At 39.0% G+C, this 14,213-nt stretch overlaps 1 protein-coding gene across 1 annotated transcript in view; it reads right to left on the bottom strand.

The window, feature by feature from the left end:
* Nucleotides 1-14,213, bottom strand: part of prpf8 (pre-mRNA processing factor 8) — a 48,782-nt gene that overhangs the window by 20,294 nt on the left and 14,275 nt on the right. The window contains exons 10-23 of the mRNA XM_068010364.1: nucleotides 14,022-14,211; nucleotides 12,925-13,044; nucleotides 11,414-11,548; nucleotides 10,627-10,756; nucleotides 10,246-10,442; nucleotides 9,419-9,625; nucleotides 8,844-9,007; nucleotides 8,555-8,681; nucleotides 8,197-8,389; nucleotides 7,384-7,571; nucleotides 6,550-6,788; nucleotides 5,721-5,867; nucleotides 816-1,026; nucleotides 63-179 (exon numbers count right to left, since the gene is read on the bottom strand). Coding sequence (XP_067866465.1) covers nucleotides 63-179; nucleotides 816-1,026; nucleotides 5,721-5,867; nucleotides 6,550-6,788; nucleotides 7,384-7,571; nucleotides 8,197-8,389; nucleotides 8,555-8,681; nucleotides 8,844-9,007; nucleotides 9,419-9,625; nucleotides 10,246-10,442; nucleotides 10,627-10,756; nucleotides 11,414-11,548; nucleotides 12,925-13,044; nucleotides 14,022-14,211 — 2,365 coding nt within the window. The remainder of the gene's footprint in view (nucleotides 1-62; nucleotides 180-815; nucleotides 1,027-5,720; nucleotides 5,868-6,549; nucleotides 6,789-7,383; nucleotides 7,572-8,196; nucleotides 8,390-8,554; nucleotides 8,682-8,843; nucleotides 9,008-9,418; nucleotides 9,626-10,245; nucleotides 10,443-10,626; nucleotides 10,757-11,413; nucleotides 11,549-12,924; nucleotides 13,045-14,021; nucleotides 14,212-14,213) is intronic.

The raw sequence follows: 14,213 nt of genomic DNA, 5'->3' as shown, positions 1-14,213 counted from the left end.
AAAAGCAAATGCTTGATACAACTAGTGCTATGTTGTGTTTCGCATCAATGAAGGGACTATACCTTAGTGAAAGTGGTGGAACCAGAAGCCATGAGGATCTGACGTACTCTGTTATGGAATCGCTGCATAGATTCATCATCCACTCGGAGGAAGCACTGAGCTGTACGCTCTTTGGTAACCTGTAATACAAATTAGAGAATAACTTGCATTTATTTAGCATCTTTTGAACCCTCAGAACACACCAATCCATTTCTTAGACAATAAATGACTTTCAAAGTCATTGTTGTTTTGTAGACCAATGCAATGGCCAATTTGTGCATAGCATGATTCCACAAACAGCAATGAATTAATAATAGTTGCTCTGTTTTTAACAGTGTTGTTTGAAAGATAAATGTCTGCTGGGACATTGGAAGAACTCCCCAGCTTTTCTGAAGCAACAGTTCTACCAGTAAGATAAAGCAGACACTCTTGCTTCTTTTTTTGAAATACAAGTAGTATTTGGGCGAGTCAAACCATGTGTTAAGAAAATTCTAAAATGCAATGGAGTAATGCTTCTGTAAATTGCAACTTGTGTTTATTTATATTGGATTCCATGGTGTGCAACAATGCTATGCCCATTTCAGTAATTAACTGTCACTTTTGCCAAACTGCTTCCCTGTTACCTGATTATTCGATCATATGTATTTGACAATTGTAAATTTTCCACCTCATTTGACACTGAAGCTATGTTTGCAACATAATAGATCAAATAACAAACGATCTAATGAAGCACAGTAATACTAAAATTATTAGAATAATTACTGCAATGTTTATACCTCATTTTGTAAGTTCCAGACTCCATCTTTGTGAGTGAATTCCTCATAGCTTGTACGACATTTGGGAAGAATGCGACACTCAAAGCCAGACATGTTAAATAGCAGGTTGGGATTGTCTTTGCTGTATACAGATACAAAACTATTCTCCCACTGAATAGTGGTAACAGACCTAGGTAGCCGATTCTTAATGTCCCAAAACACTGCTCGACCACTGCAAGAAAAGGTGCAATATATAAGCAATTCCATGAACAATCCTTCAGAGACTGTACAAAACCACCTAAAAATAATTCCGTTGACTGGGTTAAGCTTTTGGTCATATAGTTCATTTAAGCTCTTAACCAAATGTAAACATCCAATAAGAAAACTTTCAAATTGATTTTAATTTGATTGGCTATCTACTCCAAGCTTAGAAGATTGTTATTGCCTTTTCTGGCAGGCTCAGTACCTGCAATTGTTTATTTCCAATAATCTCTGCTGTTACAACCTGCCAGCAGCAATACAAACAGTTTCAATGCATTATAAGAGACAGCACTATGGAAAGCAATAAAATTACTGAACTCTTGTTTCTATATTAGAAAAGTGTTTCTTCATACAAAACCCTCTTATAGTGCTTCCCTTTTGACTATAAAGCTTTATCCACATATTTTGCAAAGATCCTTTATGTTGTCATGCAGGCCCCCACCTGCCAAAAATGAGGCACATCAATTTAGCCACATGGGCATTAAATTTCAAATTGTTGCTGGGAAGAGGAGAAGGCCTGCAGAAAGAATTGCTAGACCTTGGCTGAAAAAACAAACAGTTACATATTCACACCATGCTTGTAGACAAAGGAGCTATTCCCTGCTCCAATTCAATCCACAAACAGACATGGTCAGACCAGTTAGTCACATGACTAACTGGCTGTTGCAGAATTTGAACTGAGACACTGGCAGAAAGCAGAATACTCCTGAACTGAAGCAGACCTCCTCTCCTGTCTGTCTGCGCCCATCTCTTTCTCACAGAACTCCCTAATCCACTGAAGACACATGAACCCCAAGAGAGAAAAGTCTCCTACAGTGAACAAGGTTTAAGAAGAATACTGGGCCCCAATGAAAAGCAAGATCTACCTACAATCAACGACTCAACAGCGAGCTCAAAGACCCATAACAAAAACTCTTCAGATATTGGCTCAAACTTTTCCACTTATTTCTTCTGCTCTTTTCCGTCCCTATCTGCATGTATCGCGTATGCATGCTAGCATGGACACGTCATGTATCCGTAGGCGTTAACCGAATTAGAGCTTAAATTTAATAAATTTCACTTTTCCTCTTTAAACCTGAGAAAACTGGTTGTGCTGGTTTCTTTGCCTTATAATTGGTAAGTGGTGAACAAGGATTCAGCAAGGGGGAGCTAAAAACAGTGTTTAAAAATAAAATCCTGTTACAGGAAGACCAGGTGAAGGCTGAAAGGGAACCCTAGACCTCTTCCTCATCTGGTCATAACAATGTGCAATGGTTAACACACTAATTTGGTCAATCCTCTAATAAATTTCACTGAGAGACAACAGTACATCTTGAAACCTAATGTTTCGTATAAAATCTCTTCCTGATTGTAAAGCAATAGGACCATTTGGACCCAGTAAGGTTTCAAATATTCTATGAGAAAGGAAGGAAAATGAAAAGGACTAGCACCTTTCATTTCCCCAGGCTATCCTAAAGCATGTCACAATTAATTAATTAATTAGTGAAATAGTTACTGTTGTTACAAAGGCTAATGTCGCAGTCAATTACACACAACAATGTCCCACAAATAAACAGTAAGTAGTAAGATAATGATTAGTTAATCTGTTCCAGGTGGTGTTGGTTGAAGGATAAATTTCAGGTTATTGGGAAGGCTGCGTTTGCTGACAATGCAACCACTAGGTGGCGCAGTACTTGCGCATGCGCAAATTCAGCCTCCTGCACTTTAACGTCACTGCGGTGTTTTGGCAGCTGCCAGTAGCAATGTTGGCGCTGCTCAATACATCACAAAAACAAAAACAAATGAAAGCAAAATGGCCACTTCTGGTCTCCACTCCTGCTCCCCGCAATGGGTTGTTTAATGAATTTTATTGACGATTATTTCAGGACACAAACCCGAATTTTAAACCAGTGAGCATTTTAAAAAGAGATCTCTAACATTTTGGAAGTTGGAACAGATAAATCCTGGGAGTTCATGTTCAGCATGAACACCGGCAGAGAGCTGCTTCTGTGTTGTAGTAAGAGCCAAATCAACAACTAGATCCAGCATCACTTCAGTGAGCTTTGTGTTTAGACCAGAGTTCCAGGATAGTTGCATGTGCAGGATTGTGTGTGCATTACAACAGAATCCGTGGCCTCGCTCCTTCTTCCCCCTTGGCCGCTTGCTCCCCTGATCCCTCCTGCTCCCAGTCTCCCTGCCTATCTTGCCATGCTCTCTCAGAAAAAAGGCTGTGATCGCATGAGGGAGTGGGGACCAGAAACGGGAGGGAGAGCCGAGTGGCAGGAGTAACGAGTGACGAATGACTAATTTATGGGCATGTGTGCATTAGCCGTGTTCGCGTGGCAAGCCAGGTGCTGGTGCAGGCTGTGCGTGGACAGCACCATACTGGCAGTAAACGCCTGTTCTGTGCAGGTGCAAAATTATGAGCGCTCTGATGACGTCAGCGGGGGGCTGTGTTGTCAGGAGTCACTTTTTATTGGGAAAATTCCCCTGCTCTTCTGCGAAGAATCATGGGACCTTTTAGACTCAGCTGATCAGGGAGACAGGGCTTTGGTTTAACATCTCATTCGAATAACAGCACCCCTCACTCAGTTATTGGATTCAAGTGCCAGCTTATGGAGTGGGACTTGAATTCACAACACTTTAACTCAGTGGGATGAATGCTACCAACCTGACACTGAAAATGAAATTGCTTGAATTAAAATATAAATAACCTCATCAAAATGAATTTCAGCTTACTGCAGATGAATTTTGTAAGTCATCAACTTTCACACTATTATGCATTACATACATTTCTGAGAGCTACATTGCAGAAGCCAACAGTGAATAGCACTTCTGAGCACAAATTAAATGGGAGGGGGTGGGGAAGTGAGAAACACTGCAGCACATATGCGGATGTGTTGCATCTGAAAAATTACTAACATGTGAATTAGGAGCAGGAGTAGGCCACTCGGCCCTTCAAGCCTGCTCTGCCATTCAAATAAGTTAATCGCTGAACTGATTATTCCACATTTTCACTTATCCCCGATAACCTTCCACTCAAGAATCTATCGACCTCTGTCTTAAAAATATTCAGAGATTCTGCTTCCACTGCCTTTTGAGGAAGAGAATTCCAAAGATTCACGACCCTCAGAGAAAAGATTTCTCCTCATCTCTGTCTTAAATGGGTGACCCCTTATTTTTAAATAGTGACCCCTAGTTCTAGATTCTCCCACAAGGGGAAACATACTTTCCACATCCACCCTGTCAAGACCCCTCAGGATCTTATATGTTTCAATCAAGTCACCTCTTACTCTTATAAATTCAAGCAGATACAAGCCTAGACTGTCCAATCTTTCCTCATAAGACAACTCGCCTGGTCATAACTGGTCTGACCATGTCTGTTTGTGGATTGAATTGGAGCAGGGAATAGCTCCTTTGTCTACAAGCATGGTGTGAATATGTAACTGTTTGTTTTTTCAGCCAAGGTCTAGCAATTCTTTCTGCAGGCCTTCTCCTCTTCCCAGCAACAACTAGCAAACCTTCTCTGAACTGCCTCCAACGTATTTACATCCTTCCTTAAAAACGGAGATCAGTACTGTACACAGTACTCCAGACGTGGTCTCACTAATGCCCTGTATAGCTGAAGCATAACTTCTGTACTTTTGTATTCGATTCCCCTCGCGATGAATAACATTCTATTAACTTTCCTAATTACATGCTGTACCTACATACTAACCTTTTGCGATTCATGCACTATGACATCCAGATCCCACTGCATCTCTAGAGCTCTGCAATCTCTCACCATTTAGATAATATGCTTCTTTTTTGTTCTTCCTGCCAAATTGGGCAATTTCACACTTTTCCACATTATACTCCATTTGCCAGGTCTTTTCCCACTCACTTAACCTATCTATCTCCCTTTGTAGCCCCCTTCTGTCCTCTTCACAAGTTACTTTCCTACCTATCTTTGTGTCATCAGCAAATTTAGCAACCATACCTTCGGTCCTTTCATCCAAGTCATTTATATAAATTGTAAAAAGTTGAGGCCGCAGCACAGATCCCTCTGGCACACCACTCGTTACATCTTGCCAACCAGAAAATGAGCCATTTATGCCTACTCTGTTTCCTGTTAGCTAGCCAATCTTCTATCCATGCCAATATGTTACCCCCGACACCATGAGCTTTTATTTTCTGCAATAACCTTTGATGTTGCATCAAATGCCTTCTGGAAATCTAAGTACAATACATCCACCAGTTCCCATTCATCTACAGCACCTGTAACTCCCTCACAGAACTTCAATAAATTGGTTAAACATGATTTCCCTTTCACAAAACCATGTTGACTCTGCCTGATTACCTTGATTTTTTCTAAATGTCCTGCTATAACAACAGCTTCTAACATTTTCCCTAAGGCAGATGTTAAGCTCACTGGCCTGCAGTTTCTGGCTTTCTGTCTCCCTCCCTTCTTGAATAAAGGACTTACATTCGCTATTTTCCAATCTAATGGAACCTTCCCCGAATCTAGGGAATTCTGAAAAACTAAAACTAACGCATCAACTATCTCACTAGCACTTCTTTTAACACCCTAGGATGAAGTCCAATACATTACAGGTTATATAAAACAGACAAAGGCAAAGAGCTAATAAATGTTTCCAATGATCAGCAGATAAAACATCCAGTTAACACTCTTGAAAGGATGCTTACAGATTGACATCGTGCTTCATTAGCCTCATACGTGCATCTCTTGGCCAACACTTCTTGTTATTGTACCCTACAATGTTCTCATTGTTTGGATCAGGGTGTTCTGTCAGGTAGCGCTGAATCAGGTCTCTGGCTTCATCAGCTGTAAACCTGTACATACAAAGATTTTATTACACACATTTGAAGAAAGATATACTCTTAGCAGTCCTCTAACAGCCTACTGGTCAAAGGTACTACTTAGCTACGCAAATCAGAAGGTCCAAAGTTCAATTCCCAATTTTTAATCGAACAGCACCAACTGGGTATTACAACTAAGCTCATTATCCCTTTAGGGTCAGAAGATCACCCTTCTGTTAACAGACAACTGTTATCAAATGACCTGTGGGAAAGTTTACGTGGATACTCAGTTAAAACAGGATTAGGCTCAGAACTTGAAAAGCCCATCAACACTCATTGTCTTGCCTTGCACAAGAAGTAGTACTGCATGATGGACATTATCTGTGGACCCCTACTCCAGCATCAGATAGTGCCTTCAAGGGAAGAGGGAACAACAATGGGGGGGGTTTGATATAAAAAAATTAAATCACTTAAAAAGCAATATTCCTAGAAAACTAATGTTCCAATATTATTTGACAATTATCAACAATGACAGAAGCTTGCATAACTAAGGTTGAAATAAATTGTAATTTTGCATTGAGAGTCTACATTTTACAACAGCAAGAGATGGCAAATCTAATTTTGGCTACTTCAATCTCGTTATTGGATGGATGCAATTTTATAGACCATTTGCTAAAAAAGTATCACGCTTAGCATTAAGGAAATACTTTCTTACCTGAAGAAAATGTGAATACGCTCAATATATCTACAGAAAAGCCTCACAGGATGAGCAACTTCTGTGGCAACATCCTGGTAACTCAGAAAATCATTTGGCATTTGTGGTGGGCCAGCCATTTCACTGGCTCTATGGAGACCCAATACAAGCAGATCCAGCACCAGCCCATAGTACTGGACAATGAAGGATGCAAACTGGAGCCCTCGAATAATGCCATAAGAATTGGTGTGGTTCATGTCCTTTTATGCAGAGAAGAAAAAAAAGTCTTCTAAATAATAGCGTTCTAAAACATAGAAGGAAGCTATGATAAAAAAAAAAGAACTTGCACTGTCAATAATGCACTCCAGTTCAGAAAACAATGCCTCCAACAGCAAACATAACATGCTGCCAAAATCTTATATATATCCATTTCATACCTCAGTAAACTTCATGCTACTGCAATTTCTACACAAGCTGCAATAATTGAGCTGAAGCCTTGATAAGCTGCAATGTACCAGGATGAGACCATTACAAAGCTACTTTACCTACATTCAAGGTAGCAAGAACCATCCTTATAAGTTTATACCATTTACGACATCAAGTTTTAGAAGCAGTACATAATTACATTAAAAATGTATGACACAATATAAAGCATTCTTCTGTTTTTAACTTCTTTAACAAAATATATTGGCATATGCAAAGTTTACAAATAACTATTCTGTTCTACCCAAATGTTTTAAAAGTCATCCTTTATTCTTGCAATTTCAACAGTGAATATCAACATACACTCGATACTGTTGTGAAACTATCCATCTTACAGCAAAGGATAATCACCATTCCAGAAATTATGCATACCTTGTAATTGATGACAACATTGTTCTTCGCTGTCATGTAATCAGCAATGTTGTGGTCAACAATCAAACGTAGCAATCTGTTCAGCAAAGTCAGATCAATTTTCTCATACATCTTCTCAAATCGTGACTCTAACATGACATTGCATTCGCCATCAGCTGTCTCCCACACATCCTGAAGATTGTTGATGCCTATGTTAAAAAATCATTATATAATGATAAATTTTACTGTTAACAAAACTTAAAGCCCTCCTAGGAATATACAGATTTCTCAAATGTCTCAAAAATGTTTTTACATCTGCTATTTTAATACAAATAGCTTCATTTTCCCAATGGAAAGCAATTTAGCAGGGCCATGATCTAAAAAGGTTGTCATCCACAACTACGTGGAATGGGTCACAAAAAAAATGAAGATACATAGCCATTATAATATAGAAAATGCCTCTTCCTCATTGGAAGCACAAACATTTCATACTTTTTAAGGTTTAACAATATAAAAATTGTTCTACTCAATGAGTATGTGCGTGTGTATGGAAACTGAGTATCCAATTTGGTGAACACTACGTACTTACCAAAACTGCATGCTTTCTATTTCTACACAAGTTAAAATAGGAGTCAGAGACAGATGTTTGTGTAAAATCTTCCACTGCAATCAATGTGTGCCAAGAAGTTGCAAAAGTATCCTTCTGCCTTGTAAGCTAATTTGCCACAAACATTTTCATTTTTGTTGAAATATATTTGGTTCTGCTATTTGTGCATTAAATGATATTAAACTAATGTTTAAATGACAAAGTCTAAAAACTGCAAATGAACATACCCTGGCACCACTTATATACAAGCGATGGAGGAGGTTCTGTGTCAGCTGGTTTAATCCAGGGGGGGAATAACCGGCGCTTGTCAGCTTCATACCACAAGTACTGATCAAGGTAAGCATCAGTGATCTTCTCTAGTGGCTCAACATCATAAACCGGCACCAGGTGGCTGTACAAATCCATAAATTCAATACCAACCTGTCAGTGAAGAAAGGTTTGAAATACAAAATCATTCTAAGACTGATTGTGAAAGTGAAGATTAGGTTATAATATAACAGAAGTAATGTGTTGATGCAAGATGAAGGTATGCATATATTTAGAACTAGGTAGGTACAATCTTGAATTTATGATATTTTCACAAACCTCTTTGAAAGCTCTCTGTGTGAGCAAGTGTCGTTTGATCCTGGATAAAGCCTCATGAGGGTTATCATAGGCCTGTTCAATTAAACCCAGTTCTTCCCGCTGTGACTGGTTTAGCCTTGATTTCACACTGAAATTAAGTGCACAAAATCGAAGAAAAACTTTTATTTCTTTTAAAACAGTTCAATTTCAACATATGCTCTGTCAGATATAAATAAAGCTCAGTCAAGTCTCACAGTAATGGTTTTAATCTATGCAATTCGCTGTTTCATTCACAAGCACGTATATTTACCTGTATGCTTCTTTAAGTCTCTCTAGAGCAAGGATCAGCAGCTTTGTATCGTGCTTGTAGGAAAGAGGAGGGAAAGGAATTGGAGAGAAACGTCGGCTCTCCAGCCAATGCACAGTGGTGGTGTAGATGGCAACAGCTTCTTCAGCAGTGATGTAGGGACCATCCTATTCAGCACAAAGCAGATTTTAATACTTTCAAGTAATTAGACAAGTCTTGCAAACAACCCTTGAGCTTTCAGAGAAAATGTATTACATTAACGTAATCTCACTACAATTAGATCATTTATATAAAATTACATGTGCTTAATACTAAATGAAGGCAACTGACAGACTCGAGTAGCCTCACATTTTGATGCAATTATTTAAAACACCAGAAAAATATTAGGGAACCCATCACTTTTCCGTGCCAGCAGTATCTCTTCTTTCATTTGCAATAGATGTAAATGTATTCACTCGAACAATGACATTTTACTAATCATTAAGAGGGCTGTGATTAGATATCCATATTGCATTCTCGAGATTTTCAGCAAAAGATTAAACCATGTTTTTCAATAATGTACAAACTGTAGAACGCACCTTCAGGTAGTTGTGCTGTCTTTCCTGTTCTGCCTTCAAGTACAATCTGGTTAAGCGACCCAGGTTCTTCTTGCACACAGTTTTGTCAACAGTTGCACCACGACGAATGCGCTCTCTGTTGTAATGAGCAGTATTTGTCCACCAATCAGCTTTAGCTTTCACGTACCGAAGGATCATGTTCTCAATTGGAGTTGGCAGACCTGGAACCTATTGTATCAATACCAAGTCTCAGGAGGTCATGCTATTTAATTTATTTTACATTTAAACTTTAATTAACGTAAACTATAAGCAAACTAAAATAATATATACAGATACAAGTGTGCACATCCTATTTAAAATTAAGCTTGTGTTATAATTAAATGCTGAACAAATAAAAACAGGCCCATCCCTGCTGCTCCACTAACAATGAAAAAAAGAACTGGGAGCTGAATTGAGTGCCAAAAATATCATATTTAAAGACAAAGGTCATAAATTAAGAATTTATCAATCCCATAAATAGTGTTAAATGTTTTGGGGAAGTACACATAGACGATTTTGGTGGACTTAAAAACATAGTGCAAAGGGATCAAAGACTTCTATAACTGCAGAGGAAGTAATGGGGAAACGAGAGGCTTAGATGATTTTCAAGTACATTTGAGACCTGACAGCCAGGATTCTATACTTTCTCGGTCAATTACACTATTCATAGAACACCTTGAAGCAAATAAGATATTCAGTTCCTTGTTTAAAACACATAGAAGAATTAAGTGTCTGAGAAAATATTCTCTAACAGCATATTCTTTTGTTCACAAAGTACTCATTCATGGGCTAATCATTCAAATACATACCTTCCAAGGAATATTTGCTTTCCAGCATCGCCAAGCCTCACTCAGATGCTGCAAGATTGTCCTGGCCTTGTTTTGCTTGATTCCTTCAGGCATCATATCTAGGATATCGTGCATAACAGCAGCTCGTAACTCCAGGTCAAAGTGAGACTCCACACGCTGTTTCGTCACAGTCTTAGCCACCCCCTTGGAATGGCGACCTGACCAGGGAGGGATCGGAGGAGTGAGAGATGGGATAGGTTATTTCAGTGAACTGAGAGTGAAGAAGCTTTACTAATGTCTTTTTAAGTGCAGGAAGGAGGTAAAATAGGTTAAACATTCAACAGGGTTTTCTCTTCAGTTTATATGAAAGCTAAATTTTTAAAAGATAGAAATGTTATTAACCTTCAAACTGTCTGGCAAGCAGGTTTCCCAACCACCTCTCCAACAGAGGAGTTATGCCCCTCATGAAGAAAAGCCACACTCTCCAGCCAGCAGCCCAGAATCCACAGCCAGGTCCTTTGCCTACTGGCCCCTATAAAATTAAACGATACCATATGCAATTATTAGCAAATTATATATGGTTTTAAAAAGACATAATATCTAGTATACACATTGTACTGAATATTCATATTTTTTTAAATCATGGGCTGTCCAAAAATTAAATAAGAGTCTTGGCAGTGCAGCATACTGCCCTGATGTGTTCTGAAAGAGAGTTGTACATGATTGAGAGTTCAACACACGTGGAACAACCATAGCCTTTTTAGATGGAGATAGAGAGTCAGAGTTATAAAGCACAGAAACAGGCCCTGCGCCCCACCGTATCCGCGCCAGTCATCAAGCCTATCTATTCTAATCCCGTTTTCCAGCACTTGGCCCGTACTCACCAAAGGGGTTGAGAACATCAGAAACTGAGGCATGGAAATAAAACACCTACACTCACAGTTACTGAATGGCATGTTTTTGATAGGCAGGGGGGAGGGGATGAAACAAAGACATTTTTCAAAATTGTTCGAAAAAATGTTCTGTCAAAACATCACAAAACTGTAACACTGCAAGAACAAATGCAAATCAGAGTAATATTGCCCAACCCACTGAAAGATCAGGCCTGACACAATCAAAATTTGCATTGGTAACATAACACGCATTTGTAAATTCATGTGTAAACAGTTACATAAAACGCAATGCTTACTGTGTTAAATCTGTAATAGATAAGGTGCTTCAGATCTTTACACATTCGGATCTGTCTCATCAGCTTGTACTTGTATCTGTACATTCCAGTCAATTGTCCGACATGAGCAAAGATATACTGCAACCCATCCGACAACTGGAGACAGAAAACAAAACACATTTAATTTTGTAGATGTAGAGTCGAGTTGATGTTTTATTTCAAGCTGAACTAAGAACAATTATTCTTTTTCCCGATTTAAAAAACAAGTTAGTGTGCATGTAGACTAGGCAAGTTTGGTGTTGCACAACTACACTAATCTTGAAGAGTGTAAATTGAGTGGTAAGGCTCAAAGTGACTCCAAAGCAAAGTGGAGGGTTACTTTCATCCAGACAGTCTTACTCGCTTCATCTAGTGTCATAACCCACACTCTCTGCCAGGCAATGACCATCTCCAACAGCAGAAACTCAAAACCAATTTCCCTTGACGTTCAACAGCATTACCATCACTCTTGCTTATGTTCTCATGAATTCCCCATCATCAACATCCTGATGAGGGGTCAACCGTTGACCAGAAACTGAAATGGAGCAGCCATATAAATAATGCAGTTACAAGAGCAGGTCAGAGGAATTATACAGTGAATAACTCACCCGCTGACTCCCCAAAGCCTGTCCACCGTCTACAAGGCACAAGTAAGAGTGTGATGGAATATTCTCCACTTGCCTGGATGAGTGCCAACAACACTCAAGAAGCTCGACCCATCCAGGACAAAGCAGCCCACTTGATTGCCACCCCAACCACCATCATCAACATTCATAATCGCCACCACCAGTGCAGAGTGGCAGCAGTGTGTATCATCTACAAGATGCACTGCAGAAACTCACTAAGGCTCCTTCAACAGCACCTTCCAAACCTATGACCTCTACCACCTCGAAGGACAAGGAGAGCAGATGCATGAGAACACCACCAACTGCAAGTTCCCCTCCAAGTCACATACGTCTCTGACTTGGATCCATATTGTCGTTCCTTCACTGTCATTGGGCCAAAATCCTAGAACTCCCTTCCCTAACAGCACAGTGGGTGACCTGCACGACATGGTCTGCAGCAGTTCATGGCGGTGGCTCACCAACACCTTCTCAAGAGCAATTACGGATGGGCAATAAATGGTGACCTTGCCAGCAACGCTCACATTCCAAGAACAATTAAAAAGAAATTAAAATGTTATTGCTGCATGGGTGCAAAGCAAAACCATTTTGCATGCCCATAAAAGTAAATAGTTCTATTTATTTTGTGACACCTTTCATAATGAGATATCTGTAAAGCCTAATTGTTAATTATTTATAGATTAGTTTAAAAAAGGCAATGTAAAAAGTAACAATTTCAAGATCAACTGGAAAGGAAAAGCAGATAGTATTAAGAAAATTAAAGCTTTCCATTGCAAAATCCTGATGATCCAAAGAATGGTCTCTGCACACACACAATATACTTGAAATAGTTACTACATTTCCAAAAGTTTCATTTTAAAATTTAAGTACCTGGAAGGCATCTACATTCCCCAACCTGTACTGTACATGACTATCAACGACAAGCTTCGTCAAACGGAGCACCTCACGGCATAAATGAAACGCATTGCCAAATCTAGACTTTTTACGTTCCTGTAAAAATGAACATATTGGTAATTTTTCATAGTCTTTAAAGGCCACAGCAATTGTTCAAAATCTGCTTTTGCACCAACAGTTTAATCACCATAATCTTTATTCAAAGAAAACTTGGATTTATGAGCATCTTTCACATCCTGTTGGCTTCATTTGTCAGCAGCAGCCAACACAGGACAGATAAGTGGACAGATAATCCCTTTCTGGTTGAGGGATAGTTTGTGGTAGGCCATTGGGAAAACTCTCCTGTTCTTCAAATTGTGTCATGGGATCTTTAACCTGATCAGACAGATGTGGCCCTGGTTTAACTTCCCATTTGAAACATGGTACTCCCTCGGTACTGCACTGAAGAGCATGCATTCAAGTCACTGGAATGGGGCTTATATCCATGATGTTCTGACACAATCTTGATGAATAATTTAACTCAATCCACTAAATGATAAAAACACAAGCACTATGGCATGCATTAAAGACTACAGCCTAGTCTTGGGATTATATTGGTGGTTACAAATCATAAATTTCAATGTTATTTTAATCTTTCTATTGGAGTACATTCTCTGAACACGAAATCTAACTTAGGCAAATTACAGTAAAGACAAATTTCTTGTTCTCATAATTTGCCAATAACTTTTTCTGGTAGAGCCGTAGTTACTAGAGCCTGTGTTCTAGTTTCAAGAACAAAGTACAAACATGCAACAACATAGCAGTTTAATTAGATTGTTTCAATAGCAAAAAAGCACAATTTAAAAAGTGAAAATAAGGTGTTAAGTCCAAAAGGTCAAGGATATCAAAACATAAAATAACTGTCCAATTCAGTAATTCTGAAAGAGCTTTAATACTCATTAACTGAACTGAAAAGAATACAACTGCCAAATGTCGCATTTGCTTTACCAGGTCTCCTCCAAATCATATCTGCACGGCAAGTTGTAGAGACACTTTACTTCCAAAAGCAGAACCAATGCCCATGATAATTTTACCTTAGTAGTGAGGGTTTTCACTGGCTTCAGGTTGAAGTTGTAATCCAGATGCAGATAATTCAGATTCTTACGGTGGATTAACAAATTCAGCATGTTGTAACCTTGACGACACACCTGGAGGCCTACCTCTACCCAGTCGAGTTTGGTTGACTGGAAAAATTTTGTTGATTTGAAAGAACGAAATAAGTACCT

The sequence above is a fragment of the Heterodontus francisci genome, chromosome 30 (assembly GCF_036365525.1).
Source record: "Heterodontus francisci isolate sHetFra1 chromosome 30, sHetFra1.hap1, whole genome shotgun sequence".
NCBI lineage: Eukaryota > Metazoa > Chordata > Chondrichthyes > Heterodontiformes > Heterodontidae > Heterodontus > Heterodontus francisci.
The sequence above is the reverse complement of the archived record's forward strand: the minus strand, read 5'-3'. Positions and strand labels throughout refer to the sequence as shown.